The sequence below is a fragment of the Syngnathus typhle genome, linkage group LG15 (genome assembly GCF_033458585.1).
Source record: "Syngnathus typhle isolate RoL2023-S1 ecotype Sweden linkage group LG15, RoL_Styp_1.0, whole genome shotgun sequence".
Lineage (NCBI taxonomy): Eukaryota > Metazoa > Chordata > Actinopteri > Syngnathiformes > Syngnathidae > Syngnathus > Syngnathus typhle.
Window position 1 is genome coordinate 7,872,962 of NC_083752.1, and position 19,807 is coordinate 7,892,768.

The 19,807-nt window shown below is 44.8% G+C and overlaps 1 protein-coding gene across 3 annotated transcripts; it reads right to left on the reverse strand.

Annotated features, from left to right (window-relative positions):
- Positions 1-186: 186 nt before the first annotated feature.
- On the reverse strand, positions 187-19,039 carry zmp:0000001168 (signal-induced proliferation-associated 1-like protein 2). 3 transcript variants are annotated; one of them, XM_061298850.1, is made up of 16 exons: positions 18,720-19,039; positions 9,226-10,681; positions 9,037-9,161; positions 8,767-8,955; positions 8,438-8,612; positions 8,167-8,270; positions 7,657-7,814; positions 6,881-7,487; positions 5,921-6,195; positions 5,471-5,839; positions 5,138-5,264; positions 4,926-5,055; positions 3,878-3,976; positions 3,562-3,622; positions 3,202-3,280; positions 187-2,291 (listed from the first exon to the last, which is right to left on the reverse strand). In XM_061298850.1, exons 2-16 carry the CDS (start codon positions 10,346-10,348, stop codon positions 2,148-2,150), a joined length of 3,765 nt encoding a protein of 1,254 aa, XP_061154834.1. In that variant the 5' UTR covers positions 10,349-10,681; positions 18,720-19,039; the 3' UTR covers positions 187-2,147. The 3 variants fall into 3 exon arrangements, 2 of the variants coding, with proteins under 2 accessions (XP_061154834.1, XP_061154835.1); XM_061298851.1 differs by lacking the exon at positions 18,720-19,039 and adding an exon at positions 12,903-13,170; XR_009718116.1 differs by having other exon boundaries at positions 2,152-2,291; positions 3,139-3,280; positions 18,720-19,038.
- Positions 19,040-19,807: the final 768 nt, after the last annotated feature.

The following is a 19,807-nucleotide window of genomic DNA, read 5'->3' on the forward strand; positions in this document are numbered from 1 at the left end:
GAGTTACATGAGGAAAGACTAAGGAAATGCAATGTTTTATATGGTGGTGTCATGCTGTACTGTGAACATGACAGCAGCTTAAATTACTTTGTATTGTTTGTGTCTTTAAAAATCAATGGATTTATTTTTAAACATACGTAATACCCGAGAAAAAAATAGGACATTCAACTTGATTGCAATGCATCATCAATTAAGCACCCATTTCCACTTTAATTCAGGTTTAGAAATCCTACAGTTGTCTGATTGCTTCACTTACAACAATTTGTTGTGAAGCCTCAGCAACCCCCCACGCATCATCATCAAAATCATCTCAAATCTGTTTTGCTCTCACATCAGATCAGATGTTAAGATTTTCATCTGCAACCAAAACCTCAAGTCAGTGCAAGCATGGGACAAAGAAATGAGAAAAGTGGGCTGGTTAAACATACATGAAAATTTCAGGTAGGCACAAAGTCAGAGAAGTCGTACTTTGACCGTCCTTGCTCGTTAAGGCGTACCTAATGTTGTTTAAGACCTTGTGAAAGCTAGAATATGAGCTTTACAGATATGATTTAATCACTGCTGGCTTCCTACGATAATACAAAGTCACATTTCAAACCAAGCACGCCTTGCCCCTCTCTGCTTGTTCACATTTTGCTTCCGATCAACTTCCCTCAAGTTTCAACTGCGACAATAAAATCCACATTTGCATGATTAATAAGTTACATTTTGACGCACACACATACACGTACGGAAGGGAAGTTTGGATGTTGCTTGGCACATTCTCATGCTTCACCGACCTCTCACAATCGAAACAACAATAGAGACACAGTTCTTCTCACACCGATAGTTCAGTCCAGAGGCTTCAGCATGTCCACAAGATCTGTATAACAGGAGCTGTACAAAGCATCCTCACATACGGATAATCATTATTAGATTCATCATTAAATCTCTATATACTGTATCTTAATATGCTGGTACCAGGTATTCACAGTGACTCTAAAATAAAATTACAAGAGAAAACTTTGTACACCAAACAAGGGCATTGAGAGTCTAAGTAGATGTTGGAAACACAATTGATAAAAGGATCTTGATTCTGAGCTGCCCGGGCGTTAGTTGGCACTGAGGAAAACCAGTCAGTCTCTTTTTTCCAAACACGTCATGTTGGCGGTGGGCCCACACAAAAAAAAAAAAGTGAGGTAAGATAGAGCACAAGCAGAAAAAATCAAATCCAATATGTGCCTCTGTCCAGTGCTGATTTTACCCAGAAAGTGCAAAGAATCGACAAAAAAAAAAAAAAAAAAAATCAAGTTTGGAAGATTTCCTCTCACTGCTACCACTTAAAGGCCAGCCAGCAGTCACAAACCATTGTATTCTATAGTTTGATATTTGTTTCATTGACACAAAATCTATCAAAGCTGCCGTTTGGCACGCTGAGGCCAGTGAGTAGGAGGAGAACTTCTACAGTATGGCTGCTACAATATTAAGTGAGGTTTGAGGAAAACAAGTTGTGGAAGGAAGCTGTTCTTTCCTGCCATTGTGTGTCTTCAAGGGAGGCTGACCCCTTTTTTCAGGCTCATCTTATTTGTCCTCATATGTGCAGGTCTCCCTCTTTTTAATTACTCAAGGGATTATTAGCAGCATCCCTTTCTAAAACTTGAGTACAGTACTACTAAGAAGCAAGAAGAAGCATTCTAGAGAGGCTTTCAATTGGCCCCCTTTTCCTCAGATTTTTTAAACACACCTTCCACACTATAATGTAACACTACTCATCACATTTAACACACGCTACACGCACACATAGTGTACATGTGATTCTACAAGCTGTCTGTGTACACTTTTGGTCGATTTTCAGATAAACATGCTCTTAGTCGTAACTTCAAACGAAAGTGCTGATCTACCCAGCTTGTCAAGTATTTGAAGCAAAGTACAGTAAGAGATGCACACACGCACCCACACATAAAGAGATCTCTCGGGCATAGCAGAATAACAGCAGCCAGAAGTACACACTTGCAAGGGAATGTCATTACTTTTCAGGGTCCATTTGCATACACCTTCACCAGCAGTCGGAGGATGTGGACGTGTGTCAGGGGGACGGATGAGATCACACGCACATCGTTCTGCTGATTGTTGTTTGCCGGAGGAGCATTTAGAGGAGGCAGCGTGCGCTAACTGGGTTTGTTGACGTTGCACAGCAGCTCGGTGACTTTGATGAGGCGTGCTACCGTGCTCTGCGACTCCTCCTGCAGCCGCTGGTTGTTCTGCCGCAGGCTCTGCACCTCGGCCTGCAGCACCGCCTTGTCCTCCTTCTCCTGAAAGACATGGGCACACAAACAAAAACAAAAGGCCAACTCTCAGATCGCTGCGTGTGGCAGGAACAAAAAGGGGGAGGGAGGTGGAGGTAGGGTGGGGATGGGGATGGGGGTTGTGGTCAAATATGTGTCAGTGAATGACAGCTCGAAATATGAGGCATCGCAGATTACAAGCTATAAAATTAAAATTCTCAAACAAATAACAATACCCAACCACCTAATAATAATAATAATAATAATAATAATAATAATGATAATAATAATAATAATAATAATAATGCATCAGATCAATGGTTTCGAAAGTCACCCATAAAATGAGTCACAATTGAAAAGAGTCACAGTTGCTGTCCCAGTCAAGAGCTTTTATAAATAACTTTTCATATAAATTATAGGGAGGAATAAAAGTTTTGTACACACACATCGAGTAGACACAAATTCTGTACAGTATTGACAATTCTCAAAGCAAGGCAACTTTGTGTTCAAAGTATTTTCGTCAAGCAGCGTTTTGCTGCAAGAAAAGAAGTCCACAGTAAACTTTCTGGCGCAGCACAGACAATTTTCCACACAATTTTCTACATGCACATAACATAGACTACGTTCAACCAAGTGTAAAAGCAAAAATACTGATTACAGCCTTCAGTGGTATTTAAATAACAACAGGAGTGGTAGCAGATTCACCCAAACGTAGAACATTTGACAGTACGAGTGAGAAGAAAAAAAAATGCAGTGTTTGTATTTCATCTCTGCACTGAGTTGGCTGCCTCTATAGTAAAGGTAGTTGCATTGCTGGGAGGCCTTGAACATGTAAACAAGACACAAAATCACCTGGCACAACGTTTGTTCCCACCTGCTGAGTCTCCTGTGGAATTCAGTGGAAATGCTAAAAGAGCCAAGATGAAAATCAAAGCACCTTTTGCAGATCATCCTGCAGCTTCTTCAGCATGGCCTCCAGTTGTGACACTTTCTCCTCAAGGTAGCCTGGAGAGTCACTGCAGCACACAAGAGCAGTGACACAAGTCATACATTTGCTTATGGGTTCATCCTTGGGTACATGCTAGTTGCATGCTGTGAGTGCTTTAGGACTAGCTCTTTGGAAGTGCTTTGTCGCCATCTTCTGATAACAATACACAGTTATAAATCCCTTTTATGTGGACTCGTCAGTTATTTGTGGATTTTTGCTTTTTGAGGCAGGGCTTGCATGGTCCCCCTGGATCTTTATGGAGATAAGAGATATTAGGACAGCATTTGTTGCACAGCAACTGTGACCCACCTTTCCTTTGTGTTGAACTTGCCATCCGTGTCAGCTCCCGATTGGTCTCCAGCTTTACGATCTGTGACAAGTGAAATATTAAATTATATCACACTTACTGAAAGAGCATCCACTAACAGATTTGAGCTGTTTTCTCAGCAAAATTGATTTTTGTAGTTTTTATTTTAGTAGGTCATTACAGGTTGTATGTCTTCCATTTGCTACTTCCTTTTTTTTTTTTTTTTAACAACCATAACCACAAATCAGTGAAGCCATTAGCTTTGCTCCTGATGATTATTTGACATTCACATCATTGCACGGTGAAATAGCTGCTCACCCTCGCGTGACAGCGCCTCCAGGATGCTGCGGCAGGCTGTGGCCAGGTCAGCGATGGACTGCCACTCTTCTTCGGTGGAATCCGTCGTCTCGGAGAGAACTGAGAGCAAGATTTTAAGATGAGTGCAGCCGCAGTGTGAAATACTTTTTAATATAATGCATCTGGGGCAGGAGAACACTGCGACAGCACTTTGCAGACACTCTCATTTTGCATTGAAAGTTTTGGGGAAAAAAGGTCGCCACAAGGTGGTGGTGTTGTGTTAAGGCTGATTGGATGTAGCTAAACTGCTTGATGCTTCTGCAGATGTTTTAGTCTAGACTGAATGTAGGGCAATTATTATTTTTTGCTCGTGTAAATGGGAAACGAGGACTTTGATAATCAAGTACAGACGTGAGACTGATTATTTATGGCATCGCCATTATAGCTGGCCAAAAGGAATCCTAATTGCCATAATTGATAAGGTACCTTGTGATCCAACAGAAGGCAACCTAATCCATTGGTTTTATTGATGGCCTCCTCACATATGATCATAAATCTGCGGAGTGGGTGTCCAGTCATGGCTGTTAAATGGTAAGGTTGATAGTCTCAGAGGAGGCACAGCAGATGGCATTAGGAGTGTCTTGAACTAAAACTCCACCCCTCCCACCACCCATCTGTCCCCCTTTTCATCACAGCCCTGGCAGGGGGTGGCAGCAGAGCAAGGGGTGATATTAGATTAGCGGAAAAAGGGGGCAGGATGGATGGATGGAAGGAAGGCTGGGCGGAAGGACAAAGGGGATGCAGTGGGGACCAGAGGGATGATCATGAAATGAGCGGTTTAACACAGAGAGGATATGGGGGGAGGAAAAGGCATTTGAGGCACAAATCAAGCAGAGATGATTTTGAACTGTTTCATTGGAGCAGCTTTGTTCAACAATGTTTTTTTTAAATGTTTGCAAAAATATATATTTTTAAAATACAGCTGTCTGATGAATTTGTGCATATGTACTAAATGTTGTGTCCAATGAGTGTGTATGTGCCTTCCATTAATCAGCTTTGCAAGTCTTACTTTTGGTGATGGAGTTGTGAAGACTTAAGGCTCGTGAGTTCCTCTCAGCTCGGTCCACACATGACAACCTTGAGGAGGACAGAGACGATTCGCTCGCTGAAGCTTTCTCATCACCAAAGTCGCCAATGAACTGGGAGGCAAAGAGAGATTTAAAAGGCGAGCAACGGCATTGAACAGAATCTAAATCATGCCCTTGCGTTATGCTAGATCACCTGCTCGTCCTCCAGGGCAAATTTGGGCTTGGCCGCCAGTATTAGATCGGGCGTGTTATCTATCAGCTCGCCGACGTTTTCGTAGATGTGGCGGTTCTCTTTCAAGGCCACGTTGTCATAAATGTGTCTGTAAGAAAGATGAAGATGGCATAAGAGGGACAAAAACAAAAACAAAGCAAACCTGCTGTTAAATCTTGGTGACATTTATATCCACTGCAGATGTCAAAGCTCAAGAGAATTCAAACCACTCAAACAAGTAATCCGCAGGATTGCATTCTGTGTGCTGTTCTTATCTAACACACCGCAAAGCACTTGTTTGTCTCACTAACTCACCCCTCGGATGTTTGGCTGTAGGATGAATGCCTCTCTAAAGAGAAGCTGCGTGTGAGCTGCGAGCACTCCTGCTCCTGAGTGGACGTTTGGTCCTGCAGGGAGGTGGCCCGTAATAAGGGCAGGCTTGGTGGCACCAGGAGCGAGTCCGGGTCATCTCTTTCACTTTGCCCTTGATGCTCTTCTGCCCCATCGCCTTCCACCTGGACCTCGGCTACGTCCGCCTCATTAACGCTATCCTCCTTAGGCTGCTTGTCCCCGTCTTCCTCTTTTATCTCCCGCTCATCAAGCACCCAGGCCTCACCGGACTGGTCCTCGCCAGGCTTGCACTCAGCATCCTTGATGGCTTTCTGGTACAGCTCAGAGAAGCTCCTAAAGAACATTAAGAAATCGAATCAGAGTTTCTCCTACTTGATATATTACCTTCCCTGTTCACTCGGCAGCTTCTCGCACCTGCGGGGTTTCCCGTTCTCGTCTGGCGGGATGACGGTGATGTGGATCTTGTGTGCCGTGCGGAGCAGCCTGCTCCTCTCTTCTGTGCTGAGGTGGACCAGGGAATGACCGCATAGGCGCACCACGCGAGCCCACAGCTGCAGCCCGCCGCTCTCGGCATAGCAGAACCGCTGCAGCTCTGTCACAAAGCCCTCCTCGTTCATCAGAAAGCCAGGCTGGCCCACGCCGTCACGGAGCGGGGTGACCTCCAGGGCCTCACACCCCCGAGTAACCAACTGCAGATGAGGGGAGGATGCAGACTTAAATGCATGGCCAAAAGCGGTTTATAGACCGAAATGATGATTAAAAGTTAAGACTGATGGTCATTGTGACACTGTAGAAATTGCCCAACGGTGTGAATGTGAGTGTGACTCTGCGTATATGTGCCCTTGCCCAAAGTCAGCTGGGATGGACTCAAGCTCATCTGTCACTCTGTGCAGGATTAGCAGCAACAAGAGGAATGGAAGGATGACGATGATTAAGATTTTTTTTCATCGCTTCAATGCTACTTAAAAGACAGTAAAGGAAAAATATGGAAGAAATATTGCAAGAAAATGGTGCCCTTGAGAAAAGACACTAAAGTTCCAATAAGATTTGTGTGGGACATATAGTACAAACTCCACTCCACTAACTATGTATAGTGAGGCACACCGGTGGAGCTAAGATTTTTTTCCCTTGGAGGGGCAATGGTGGTGGGGGGAGGGGCAAGGATATCTCAGTGGGTTTGCAAAACAACAAAAAAAAACAAATTCTTCATAAAACGTTGATAAAGAGATGTATACCCAAAAGTCAATGATCTGGTCTCCTATCTCCGCCACCAGTGAGTCATCAAAGGTCAATTTTAAAGACTCAATTGAGTCACCATTCCTTGTCCGATAAAGTGTTACAGAAGTAATGAATGACAAAGTAATGATCACCCACCTCCAGCCTCTGCACCACCTCTTTTAAATCCTCAGTCTGGCTCTCCATCACGCTAATTGACACGGACTCGCCGCGCTCATAGAAGATGTCCAAGCATGGCCCGCCATCTTTTGTTTGAGCCACTGCTTTCCATCCGATGACGTCCCTGCAGGAGCAGTTAAACACCACCCTGCGCGTGCACCTCTCGATGAGCACCACCGACTCGGCCGAGATGCCCAGCAGACAGGGCAGCTTGTACTCTGCCGCCTCGCCTTCCTCCCCGCTGTCCACCATGACGGCCCACACCAGCGCCCCGGCACTGTGCAGCTCCGCCCCTTTGGCGCCCTTCAACTTGTCTTTGCGCTTGCCTCCCAGGGAGAGCAGCGGGAACTTAGTGGAGGAGTCGATAGGCGTTGTGGTCACGTAGTTCTCTGCTAAGTCCTTCAGGTATTCTTGTCGTGTGCGGGTGGCCATGGAGCGGAACTTTTCAGACTTTTCTGCGGCGTTCTCAGCATTTACTGCCTTGGCCAGGAGGAAGTCTCGGAAGGCTGGCGAGCGAGGGAAGAGAGCGCCCTTGGGGAAGAGCGGCCCAAATAATGGCATGTCCTTAGAGCGTGTCACAGCCACCCTGAGAGGGAAAGAGAAAAAGACGATCGACAGATTAAAACAGGAAGCGTTTCGTATTTGTCTTGTTTGCCTTTGAGAAGTTTGAGAGCGCACCTCCTCAGGGTTACAAATGTGAAAGTGGCCTTGATATGGTTTTGCAACACAGACACATTCAAGGCATCGCCGCAAACCTGTAATAAGTGTTGTCCGTGCAGGCCTCGTGAACTTGAACGATAATGAAGACGTGTTGGAAGTGGGAGCGGATGGATTTTGGCGTGAAGGGCAACGCGCCCGGCTCCTGGAACACAATGGTTACAATGTCGTTGCCGATGTGGCGCTTCCTCAGCAACTACAAAATGATGGAAAGTGGAATTGTTAGACAAACACACCACACATACATTAAGTCACCAATCACTTTGACTTTTTAAGGCAATCAAGAGCTAAAATTTACAATTATCACCCTAACAGCTACAAAGAGTTCGAAATACATTTACAGTACTAGCAACTCCCCATAAATGCACTTGCACAATCTAATATGATTTTATGCAGAAACTGAATTAAACATAAAAAATGATTACGAGACCAATTTTGGTTGACGCTGTCAGTGAAGTATTAATTGACGGACAAAGATAATTCTTGTGCTTGTAGTTTGCATTGATGTATTTTTTGAGTAACTAGCAGTGTTGGCGTGTTAATTTTACCTGTTGAGTGTTGTTGGCTGTGTAGGGAAGCATGGTGGACACATGGAACATAATCTCATAGTCCTGGTAGCGTGTGTACAGCGAATGAGTCCCCGTCGAGTCAGCTGTAAAAGAAAACAGGAATATGTCATGCAAAGAAGTCGCAAGATTATGTCTTTTCAGCCACGTGCAATTGCGAACCCGCAGTGCGAGCTATTTTCCAAAAAATCTCAGGCTTACACGCCTACGCCTCCTGAAACAAAACATGAGTGTGGTGAGCGTTTTCACTCACTCTTGTTGTCCAGCTGAGCTCGGTATTTCTCCCAGCCCTTCAGTCGCACACGATCACCCAGCAGATCCAGAAACTCCTCAAATGCTGGACCGGAGCTCTCGTTGTTGTACATGTCCTCCTCGGAGCTCTGACCGCCTCGGCAATACATGATGCCGACCTTTCGCTGAAAATTTAGCTAGACAAAAAAAAAGAGAGAAAGTTTTGTGATAAACATGGTTATTGTTTTTTTGCAAAGAATGTCATCTTTTTGTTGAGTGTGAATCAAATAAGTTCAAGAAGCCAAGAGCTCTGATTCCAAATAGTAGTGGGGATCCCTAGCTGGCACTTACCCCCTGTTCATCCAGCTTGAGCAAGGTATCGCGGACCTTGGGGGAGTTTGATGCCAAGCGAAGGCAGTGCAGGTTGAGTTCGGGCATGATGAACTCCAGCAGCCGCTTGGGAGACAAACCTCGAGGGGTCGTGTGACGGGCGGCTGAAGGAACAGACTCTTCCAAGATGGAGCCTCGCAGTGTCTTCATCTGAGGAAAGGATTAAATCCAGGACAAACGTTCAATCAATGGGGTCTCTGCACATTGAGCACAAAAGAGTTTGATGTCGACCTCTGTGGTGCGAAAGATGATTCTGTAGTTGTACTGAGCTCCACTGGTGCCTTCCTTTTCCTCTCTGCGGAAACTGATGGCCACTGGCCCGAGACGATCATCCATTCCAAAGAAATTCTGATGTTCTGGAATAAGAATACACACATTCAGTGGTATGCACTTACTGGCCACAACATTGAAGTTTCTTACCTTTCATGTAGAAATATTTGCGATAATAATGTGCCCCCAGATCTGCGTGTTCGATGAAATAGTTGCTTTTGCCCTGCTGCTGGATGTGACTTTCCCTGGGCTCCTCCAGGACTGACGCCGCATCGTTGGGGGTTCGCGGGCTGAGCCATAGCCCCCGTCTGGCCTGGGATTGGCCCAGGCCCAGACCCAGGCCCACCTGCTCCTCTCCACCCGTCTCATTCCGAAAGTGGGGGCAGCTGAGGAGGAGCTCGTTGTCGTTGCCGTCCCCTTCATCCAGCAGCAGCGACTGCTCGGGGTCATCCATGCCGCCGTTGCCCACGCCGCCCAGTGCAGGGGAGGAGGGCGTGCCCTGGGAGAGGGGCCGCATCTGGGAGGCAGCAGAGGCCCCTGAGGTGATATTCTTTTTGCGGCCAATGCTGTCTCTGTTGGTGGCTGCCTCTGTGAGGTCAAAGAGGATGCTCTGAACGTCATAGTGGGCAAAGTTCCTCACCCAAGCGCCACCCCCGATGGTATCATAAGCACCTGGCTGAGGGATTTGAGGGGGCACAGGTTTGGACTTCTTACTAAGACCTTCAGGCTTGGGTGGCTTTGCTGGTTTTGGGGAGTCCCCTGTGACGGAAGACAAGCCTCGGAAGAAGCCGTCAGGTTCCGGCGGGTTGCCTTGGAGTCCTAAAAGCAGGAAGGGGTCTTTAAAGCGGAGGGCATTTGGGCTAAGGGGCCCTTGGTTTGCAGTTCCTCCATCCTGGACTTGAGTCTGTCTCTCCAGTGAGGAGAGACTGCCATATTCCCTGTGTAGCAGCGCCCCAGAGTCTCCCTGAGCCCCAACGCCCACCTTCTCGCCAACCGCCCGAGTAGCTTTCCCTCCAGCCTTCCCTCCAGAGTCCAAGTCCCCTAAAGTCACATCGCTGTTGCTCCTCTGCATGATGTGGCCCCGGCCCACCGCGCGAAGGGTCAGGCCCGCTCGACTTGGGGTCAGGTTGTCTCCATCGGACCCATCTCCCTCCCTCCTGGGTGGCCACTCCACCACGCCCGCCTCCCGTTTGGGATCAAAATTGACGGCTGCGACAGGTGGCCGCACGTTCTGGCGCCGGAACTTGCGTACAAAAAGGTCGTCGGATTGCATGTTGCCAGGGAAATGACCTCCAATCCAATGATGTGACCACCAATATGAACCAGATGTGAAGCGTGAACCACTATTCAGCGAACGTGACGCATTGCTGTAAGTCCCGCTTCAAATCACTTGAAATGGTCTTGACTGTACACGCAGAGTGTGAACGATGAAGCAATGCGAATGTAGCGGAGGTTCAACCGGGTGCTCGGCAGGGAGTTTTGGGAGTGATCCGGGAGTTGCAAGCTGCCGCTTCCTGCGGACTGAGGTGGACCATCACTGTGGCCTGATTCTTCTTCCTCTTCGACAAGGCCCGGTCTGCACCCCCAACATGATATTTTTCAGCACCTACAAAAAAAAGAAAATACATTTTTAATATATTTCATCATTTAAGTCTGGATGTGTTTGATTGTGTCGTTTTGCTCTTGCAGTTCAATTTCTAAAACTCTTGCAAAGTATCTCTAAATAGCTCCATGAGCCTCAGTACAACCAGCCCATGAAAGCACAGCCACAATAGACAGTCTTAGTAGTGGGTGGGGCGGGGGTGTCTTCCTGACTCACTGGCAACATACAATAGAAGGACACTGTCTTTCACATTTGCTCTCACAAAAACAGACTGCTACTGTAATTATTTACAACTATGCATTTAAAAGAATAAGAATTCAATTGTGATAAATAAGTTGTCTTTTGAAGTTCTAAGATGATGGGTAGATAAGATAAAAAATGTTGTCTCTCGTGTCTGACGTCAATTGCCTAAGGCTGAAATCTGCCGCTGCTGTTGGTAGCGTGAGGCTTCTTCCTGTCAGGCTTTTTCACATGCATCTCAGCTCTTGCTCTTGCATCCTGAAGAGCAGGTGCAGCGGCATGCGAAGAAGAGTTCAAAGAACACACGCCACAGTAGTCTACATTCTGCTCTCTTGTCTGCTTCCTGTCCTAGTTCAAATGAATACAGAGGAAGCGTTACATTTTGCAAAGAGGCGTTTACAAACAACAAAATACAGAACTTGTGTAACGTGCCACAATGGGCGGTTTGAGCCGCACGGCAAGATATGCTCATGCACCCACTGCCAGAGTTTTCACGCACGCTCCTAATGAGAAAACTGAGCAGGAAGTGTTGCTAACTGCACATTGTGTGTCTGGTCCATGTGGACTGTTGATTCACATCGTCTGACTCAGCATTCGGGCAGCCGCAGCTTTGTGTTGTGTGACTTTTGAGTGGTTAGTAACGTCGGCGTGGGACACTTGCGCCATGTGATTGTCTGGTGACCAGTTCAGGGTATATTCTGCCTTTCGTACAGTCAGCTGGGATAGACTTAACTATAGAAAGTCCAAAACACAGGTCGGGTGGTTACTTTACGAGCCGCAAGTTGTGACAGAGCATGCGTGACACAGAATGACAATGGGCCAAATAGCAGATTTTGGCACAGGCAAAAGTAGTAGCGTCATAATCACCAAGTGAGGTCAGTGGTGCAACATCTATTTGAGCTGACGAACATGTCAAATATCAATTTGACTGCCCGTAACTGTCACATTCTTCATGTTGTTCCAACAACTAAAACTGATGCAGCTCCCCCCACACACACACATACAACATTGAAGCTGTCTTTGACACAGAACATAAGCCAACGTTTTTAAGACCCCCCCAACTCATCCCTTAAATCAGCGCTTGTTTCCATGACAACCTGTCCCATGCCAGGTCTAAATGTGGTATGCTGTCCAACAGGACTTGGTGATTATGCCACATCACCCTCACTGTTTGAAATGAGCCCTCTGTCTATTCAGATGACCAAAACAGATGAACCTTTCTCCTTTAGCAAAAAAAGAATACAAATTCCAAATTTAAGCTGAATGCTTTAACACCTACAGTACATGACAGTAATAAATGCATATCCCACCTTATTTTTTTATTTAGATGAATTATCAAAGCAAAATGGCCACAGTCTTACATTCATTTATCCAGGGTAGTGTTTTTTTTTCTTCAAAACCACAACATCACCTTTTTAACCTTTACGGACAAGCATGTGACACGTGAAGTTCAATGTCAAGAGGAACTGTGCCGTGTACTTCTTTTCTATATTAATGTATGATTTTCTGAAAGAAATTTTGCAATTCAAATTGTTTATTATAAAAGATCAATTGTACCCTGAGAAAAATATCATTGAAGATGAATACTCAGACTAATGTTTCCCTAGATATTACCCAGTGAGCAGTGCAGCATGAGTCAGTCTGGCTTTAACCAATATAAACGGATCAATGAATGATAGCAGGATCGGCTGAGTGGCAATAAAAAATAACTTAAGGACATTATGGGAATAAACAGTAAATGCATTTTGAAAGGCTCTCAATACTACAAGCTACAAGTGGTGCCTGCTTAGGCTGCTTCTTAGAACAATGTATGGAATGTGGCTATAGCTACAATTACCACTGATGTGATTGTTTTTATGACGCGAGCTAATAATTAGAGATTGCACTTTGCGGCCTGGGAAGAAATTGTTGCAGCTGATGTGCTCATTAGCAAACAGCACTTTATACGTATAGTGATGATCGATTATAATAGCAACGCACTCACGTTAGCTCGTCTCAGTCAGAGTGGTGGATGACCCCTCACGCCATCGGAGCCACAAGTCTACAGCCAGATCAACATGAAGTCAACTCAATGCTTTTAAATAAACCAGAGGAGGAAGTGCACGAAAGAATGGTCAACTTCTTGATTTTGCCGCTTTAATCGGTACACCTGCGCACTAAAGCGTGATCTAATACAAGAGCATAAAGATGACAACACCATCAGAATGCCTCGATTCCAATGTGCGAGTTGTCTTTTAGCTCTCTGGTAAAATCTTGAGAACATTTCATCTAAGATAGCAATGTCAATAACAGATGCACAAAGTGAAAAGAGACAGACATGCATACTGTTTTGGGGAAGTCATTGTCGCTTGACATATTTTGCACACTGCAAGCGTCCTGTGAAACAGGAAGAGATGACTGACATTTGAACCCAGAGAGGATGAGTGTCGTCATCATTTGTACTTAACGCTCGCACGACTTTAGCGGAGGGTCGTCGGGATGATTGTGCCGTGATCTAATCGGTTTCTCTGTGAATTCTTAACATTCTTAACCACTTGACCAAAAGTTCAATGTCGGCGGTGTTCACGGTAGTAAAAAGCTGCCTCATCAGTTCGTGAGTCTAAAATAAGAGATTGATTGCTGGAAATGTAAAACCAACGCTCTTTATTGATCCAATGCAACACTCTTACATTAGATCCAGTTGCACCTCTGCATTGCCGCTCAACCTTTTCACACTGGCTGGCTCTGCTGGTGATGCTTTCAGATAAAGTAAAAGTGTATTAATGGGATGGTCTGATGGTCAAATTCAGTCCAAAGCTCCACCCCCACCCCCGTCCCCTCCCTTCACGAGCCCCACCCCGTCCGAGTCACACTGCGGACAGTGAACTGGACTTCTTCCAAAAGCTGTTAAGTCGATTGCACTGCACTACTCTCGCTTTTTTTCTGTTATGCCTTGGACAGGAAAGTATTTCAGCTGCTTTGGCCTGACAGTTTGCAAGGATCAGTCTAAATAAGACACATGAACTCCTCCAACCCACTGCACCTGAGAGTGAAAGATTTGAAAATATGACCAAATGACCAAAACTAAGACAACCCCTAATCCTGGTGTCTCTTCTCATTTTTGATATGTTGGTGGAATCCAAAAACATGCTACGTTGATAAAGGTGCAGACACTGGATTTTAGAACCCTGTCATCTGCTATCCTCCAGAAACCAGGAAGTAACCTGCTGACTAACAAACAAATGGATGAAGAAATATAAACATGATGCTTTTCATGACACTTTTGTTATCAAAGTCCTACTGTCTATTTGATTTATAGTTAGTAAACTCAAATAACCAAAACTATGGTGCCTAAGACTTGCAGGCAAGTACAGATTTTTAAAAAATCTTGACGTCTTATCAAATAAAGGTGAAATCTAAACAATGTCTAATATATACATCAATGTTATGGTGATACATGTGATTGGTTTCTAAGTTAGGGATTTGTAGAGGAACTAATTCTTTTTTTAACTTGGGTCTTCAGCTGAAAGGTTTGGGAAACTGCATTACAGTAAATGCCTCATGCTTAAACCACTGAACTTGAAGTTCATTTTTACATGAGACTCAGTAAGCTCTGTTGGAGTTTCAGTTCTGCCTGGCTAGATTTTGTTTGGGGTCGGGGTGACGTAAAGTGACAACTTCAATGAAAAAAAACATGTCTCTCTGTCTGTCTGTGGATTTAAAAAATAAAAAAAGGATTTCAAAGCAAACTGAACTATAATCTAATGATATTTGCACAACAATGTGCTTCGACATGATCAGCCAACCACTTGCATCAGCTAACATACAGTCGAAGGAAGCAAAGAAAAAGAAGCTCTTTCTATGGTACTGTGGATATTAATAACCAAGTTCCTCTTTAAAAAAAAAAAAAATCCAAGCTGAAAGCGGTGTTGAGTAAAAGCTATTGTTCCCATCGTGGCCTCTGCGCCGCATGCACTTCTATTGTTTGATATGTATTTGCCATGACATCAACATGGCGCTACCACTTCCTGTATATTTCCAAATAAACTTTGTGGCAATTGTGTTATTTGGGATTTGGCGGGGAATGGCATGATGTGATTAACTAGTGTAGCGACTAAATAGTGGCCATGGATGTTGTGCGCTGTCCTTGTGGTGACAAGAAGGGCAGCTGTCCCTCTGTTGTGTGTACGTGCGTGCACGTGTGTGTGTGTTGGGGGTGTGGCTGATGAGCAAAAAAATGATGGAAAGAAACTCAGCCTTCATGACTACATCTATTATTCTGATTTTGAACACTTCTGTTCTACTCATCATGCAGAGGAAAAGTACGACTAACACATCGAGCGGAAAACACACCGACCGCCCGCCTTTGCTTCTTGTTTATACTAAAAAATGACAAGCCAGTTTTCATCTGGCTTGTTTTCATACAAGTACTCACTCGTATGAGGAAATCAAGTTGTTTACTCTCTGTGAGTGTTGGGACTGACTGAATGTTTCATCGTTAACTGATAAGTTGTTTTCACCTCCAAAAGGGGAAATTGGAGACTTCTTGTCCATTATGACAGCAGAGGGCTCAAATTGCAGTCATTATTTGAAGACACTGAATTCTTTGCCTCTGTGACTCTTTTGTTGACTTTCACAGGCAGTTCTTTTTTTCAGCTCTTGCCACAGAAATAGTGTGGCGCTGGACACAATATGCCCTCTAAAACTTAAATTACAACAAAATGAAGTCCATTGTGGAAATAGCACACTGCCATGACAAATTGAGTACCAAAACAGGATACTTAAGCAAATACTACTAAAGTGTCATCATTGGTTTTCTGTCCAAGACAAATCATTAACAATAAAACTCTCCTAATTTGCCCTTTATTAAAATAATTATCTTGGTGCACAATGGATTTAGTGCAACCGCACACAATTAAGAGTCTTCCCAGAGGCTTAATCTTTGCTAACTGTGCACCTTCTGACCTAGATATAGCACTAGTTTGAATGCTAACAATGGTGCTGCGCAAAACGGCTTATTTTTTAATACACAGTTTAGGAGTGGTTTGAAATGAATTGGAGTGCAAAGGAGATGCCCCTCCTTTGCTAACGGTGGCACATTTGTTTGGTGCAGCCAGACGGTGCAGCGGTGAAATGCATCTGCTCCAGCTGCTTTGTAAGTGACATCCTTTTGCACAGGAGAGAGGCAAGCGACTGCCTAATAGAGGCCCCCGCCCGTGCAATCTATTATTCTTACAAAAATGTATTTTTACATTGGTCTCTGGGCAGGATGTTTTGTGCCCTTTAGATTCAGCAGCTATTTGCAGGTGGTGATGTGCTCGCTTTCAATGGCTCTGAAAGGCCTTGAGTGCACTTCTCCTGTGTAATGGCAACTTGAACAATGAGAAGGACTGCCACCGCACGGCCTAATGCTCTAATGTGTGTACGCGGGACTATATCGAGACGGACTTTGTGACGACAGACAATGGGCGGCTCTAGGAGACTTTTTCCAAAAATACTGAGGTTAAGAGGTATTTACATCAGAGTAAACACACTGCTTCCACGTGTTACATGTGCACATGTGATGCAAAACAAGGGGTGAATTAAAAAGGTTGCCTTTATGAAGGCCATAATGCTGCCACGTCCTAACACACACACACACGCACACACACACGCACACACACGCACGCACGCACGCACGCGCACACACACACACACGTACACAGACACGCACACACACACACACGCACACAAAGCTTCTGAATAAAACGGAATCTCGCCCTTGAGTTGCTCATGCTTTCCCTTCTATTGCGTTTCTGTGCAACATTGCTGATTAATGACCGCAAACTATTTGTGCTGTTTTAGTAGTCACGGTGCTAATAGTACCAACCATTAGAGCAGAAGTTTATTTCCCCTGAGTGTGACTCAATTTTACTGCACATTGCTGCTGCCGCTGCTCATCACAGAGCACACCAATATTTGCAAAGAGCAAACAATAATGGATAGGGAAGATTGTTGGCAAAACTTCAAATAACACTCGACAGGCGCCTTAAGGGAATTTTGACACTCAAATGAAGTGCTCGGTTGGCCTCTAACAGTTCTGTAACTTCTTGAGAAGAGGCCATCATGAGTCAAGTATGAAAATACGTCGTTAATTAACATGTTTATATTCAGGAAATAGCCAGGCACAATTCAGTTATATTGAGCTTTTTTAAACACAAAGCATTTGCATTTAATTTTAAGAAGCGTTTGTTTAAAAGCTTTCATTTAGGTACAATTACTATTTAACGTTTATATGCAAAACGTTTACTGAATCATTATTTTGATCATTTATTTTTAATTTGCCTAAACAGTGTTGCTTTTCACACTTAAAAAGTTGACCGTGTTCGTAGTTTTGTCTGCTTGTTTGTGGGAGCTATAATTGGAAATCCCAATATGGGTCAAACAACTGCACTTCTCTCACGGGAATTTACCAACTTGCTGGGTAAAACAACCGCACGGTTAAGTCAGGTTTCCGCTAAAGTTGACTTCAGTTAGTCACTGAATGTTTTGTATAGATTCAAATTTCTACTGGCCTGAATATAAAATCATGCAAGAATACAGATTGCGATCAAAACCTAGATAAAAAGGAAGTTGAAACCAATGATGCAAACCAAAAGAAAATGTAACTTGGAGTTAAAAAAGAAACTCATCGAATTCAAGTAACGCATACAACTGTTACAGTTCATCAACTCCACATCAGCGGGTTGTCGGCAATGTTATGTCAGTGCAAGCTTTGCATTACTCATGCTGATATCATTTTCACCTCTAGTGAGTCCTTCTATCATCTCGGGGTAAAACTGCATTTTGCGGCTTAAAGCGTTCATGTCAACCACAATGAATAGCATGTAGTGCGGGGGGTGTGGGGTGGGGTGGGGGACGTGCGGCTCAATGTAAATTAAATGCCCCGTCCTTTGAGTGGCCTGGCTTATGTAAGTGACTGCTTCTGCTGCTGCTGCTGCTGTTGTGTCTCTATTACTGCATGCTAGGTCCTCCATCCCTGCATCTTTCCTCCCTACAGCATCTATCCAAAAGCCCCGGGTCTTGTGTTCTCGCTCACACACATACACACTAGCCCCATCCGAAATTACAGAGTGCAGGAGGGTGGTGGTGATTGGGCCTAAGGGGGGGGGTTGGCTGACTCCAGCATCCCTATTCTCTGTGCCACCTTGAAAACAACACCCCAATTCGTTTCGCCGTCATTGTCTCTGCATGTCACGTGCAATGATATCACCACATCACCTTTCGTGCGCACAAAAGCTTGCAAACCAAACGTGGCAACGTATTTTTTTGTTCTTGTCTTTGAAAATTAGGATTAGCAGCCAAATCCTACTGCTTTTTTTTGTCCATGCATGCTCAGTTCATCTTGTCTGGCTGCCTCCCTCCATCCCCGCCTGCATCCACTCCTTGACTGTGTCATAGTGAGGGGCTTTTTTTAAGACAATTGAGGCCTCACAATAGAGAGACAGAGGAGATGGGGGTAGGTGGGGGAGGAGGAGGGCCAGTGATGAAATGCGACAAAGGTGGCTAACTGGGTTGAATCCCTCACTGCTGTGCAGTAATGACACACAAGGTGGCTTTCAGGGGGTGGGGGGCATCTTAGCTCACTCCAACGACAGTTAACACTACAAATGGAGGGACAAAAGATGTGATGACACGAGGTATTATTTCATCCCCCTCTTTGCTGGCTGAATTGTGTGCATGCCTCCACACACTCTACTTGTGTATGCACTTCCAAACGTTACGGTCAGAAAGAAGACAAGGCCGAAGCTGGACATTGAGGAAAGAAAGGAAAGCGTCTTACCTCCAACATTTCAGCTCCGCTCCACCCGGTCTCGTTTCATCCTCTTCCTCTCGGCCGACTCCCTCCCCTTCTCTCCCCATGGCAGCATTTTTCTGCTATCTATCTCCACGCTGGGGCTCGCTCACCTCCTCCACTTGGCTTAGTTCCTCCTGTCTCTTGCTCTCTTCCTCTGTCTGAAAATAAAAAAAGAGCAAACAATCATACACACTTCCCAATGTGTCTGTTTTCTGTTCGCTAAGTCAAGAGGCAGGTTGATGTGTGCTGTCTTCCTCCCACCCTCTCTCTCTCTCGCTTGTGCTCCATTCACATCACACTGAAGCCAACCCCCTCTTCCTCCCCCTCCTCTCTCTCTCTCTCTCTCTCTCTCTCTCACACACACATGCATACACATGCACAAACACACAGCTTAGCCCTAGTCTCCTCCCCCCTCCTGGTCTCCTTGACGGAGCGAGGCAGCAGTGGTTAGCTGAAGCCCAAAAAAAATAAAAGAGCTCACAAATGGAAATTTGTGATTGGTGAGATATGAAAGGACTAAGTGATGTCACGTTAATGTGACAACATGCACACGCACAAAGGTGACACGCACGAAGGTGACACGATGATGTAATGTTGTCACATCCTGCAGTCAGTAAAGCTTATTTTTTTCTTGTGGCGTATTTATGCAGCAATTCATTATGACACTTAATCAACATTTTACTTATAACTTCATTGCCTTCACAAAAGTTGTTGGGAGTCCATGCTTGTTCATTTGCTGGCAGGATTACTCCAAAGTCACACAAAATCTTGAAGACCGTGTTAAATTTAAGAGGGACTTCTTTTCCTCAACAAGAATCTTTAGCTTTTTTAGTCACTATCATATATTTGATATATCTTACTAACAAAATGGTGGCATCAGCTGGGGATTTATGAAGGTGCTGATCTGTGCGCATAAGGGCCCATTTGCGTTTTCTCTGACATTTCTGGAGAGACTAGATAAAGGCTCAAAATGGGGCAGAGTTGAGAATAGGGTGCATGTGTGTGTGAGAAAGAGACTGTTTGTTTGGAGCTCAGCTACCTCTGTGTACTCCCCAAACGTAGCGGCTGACATC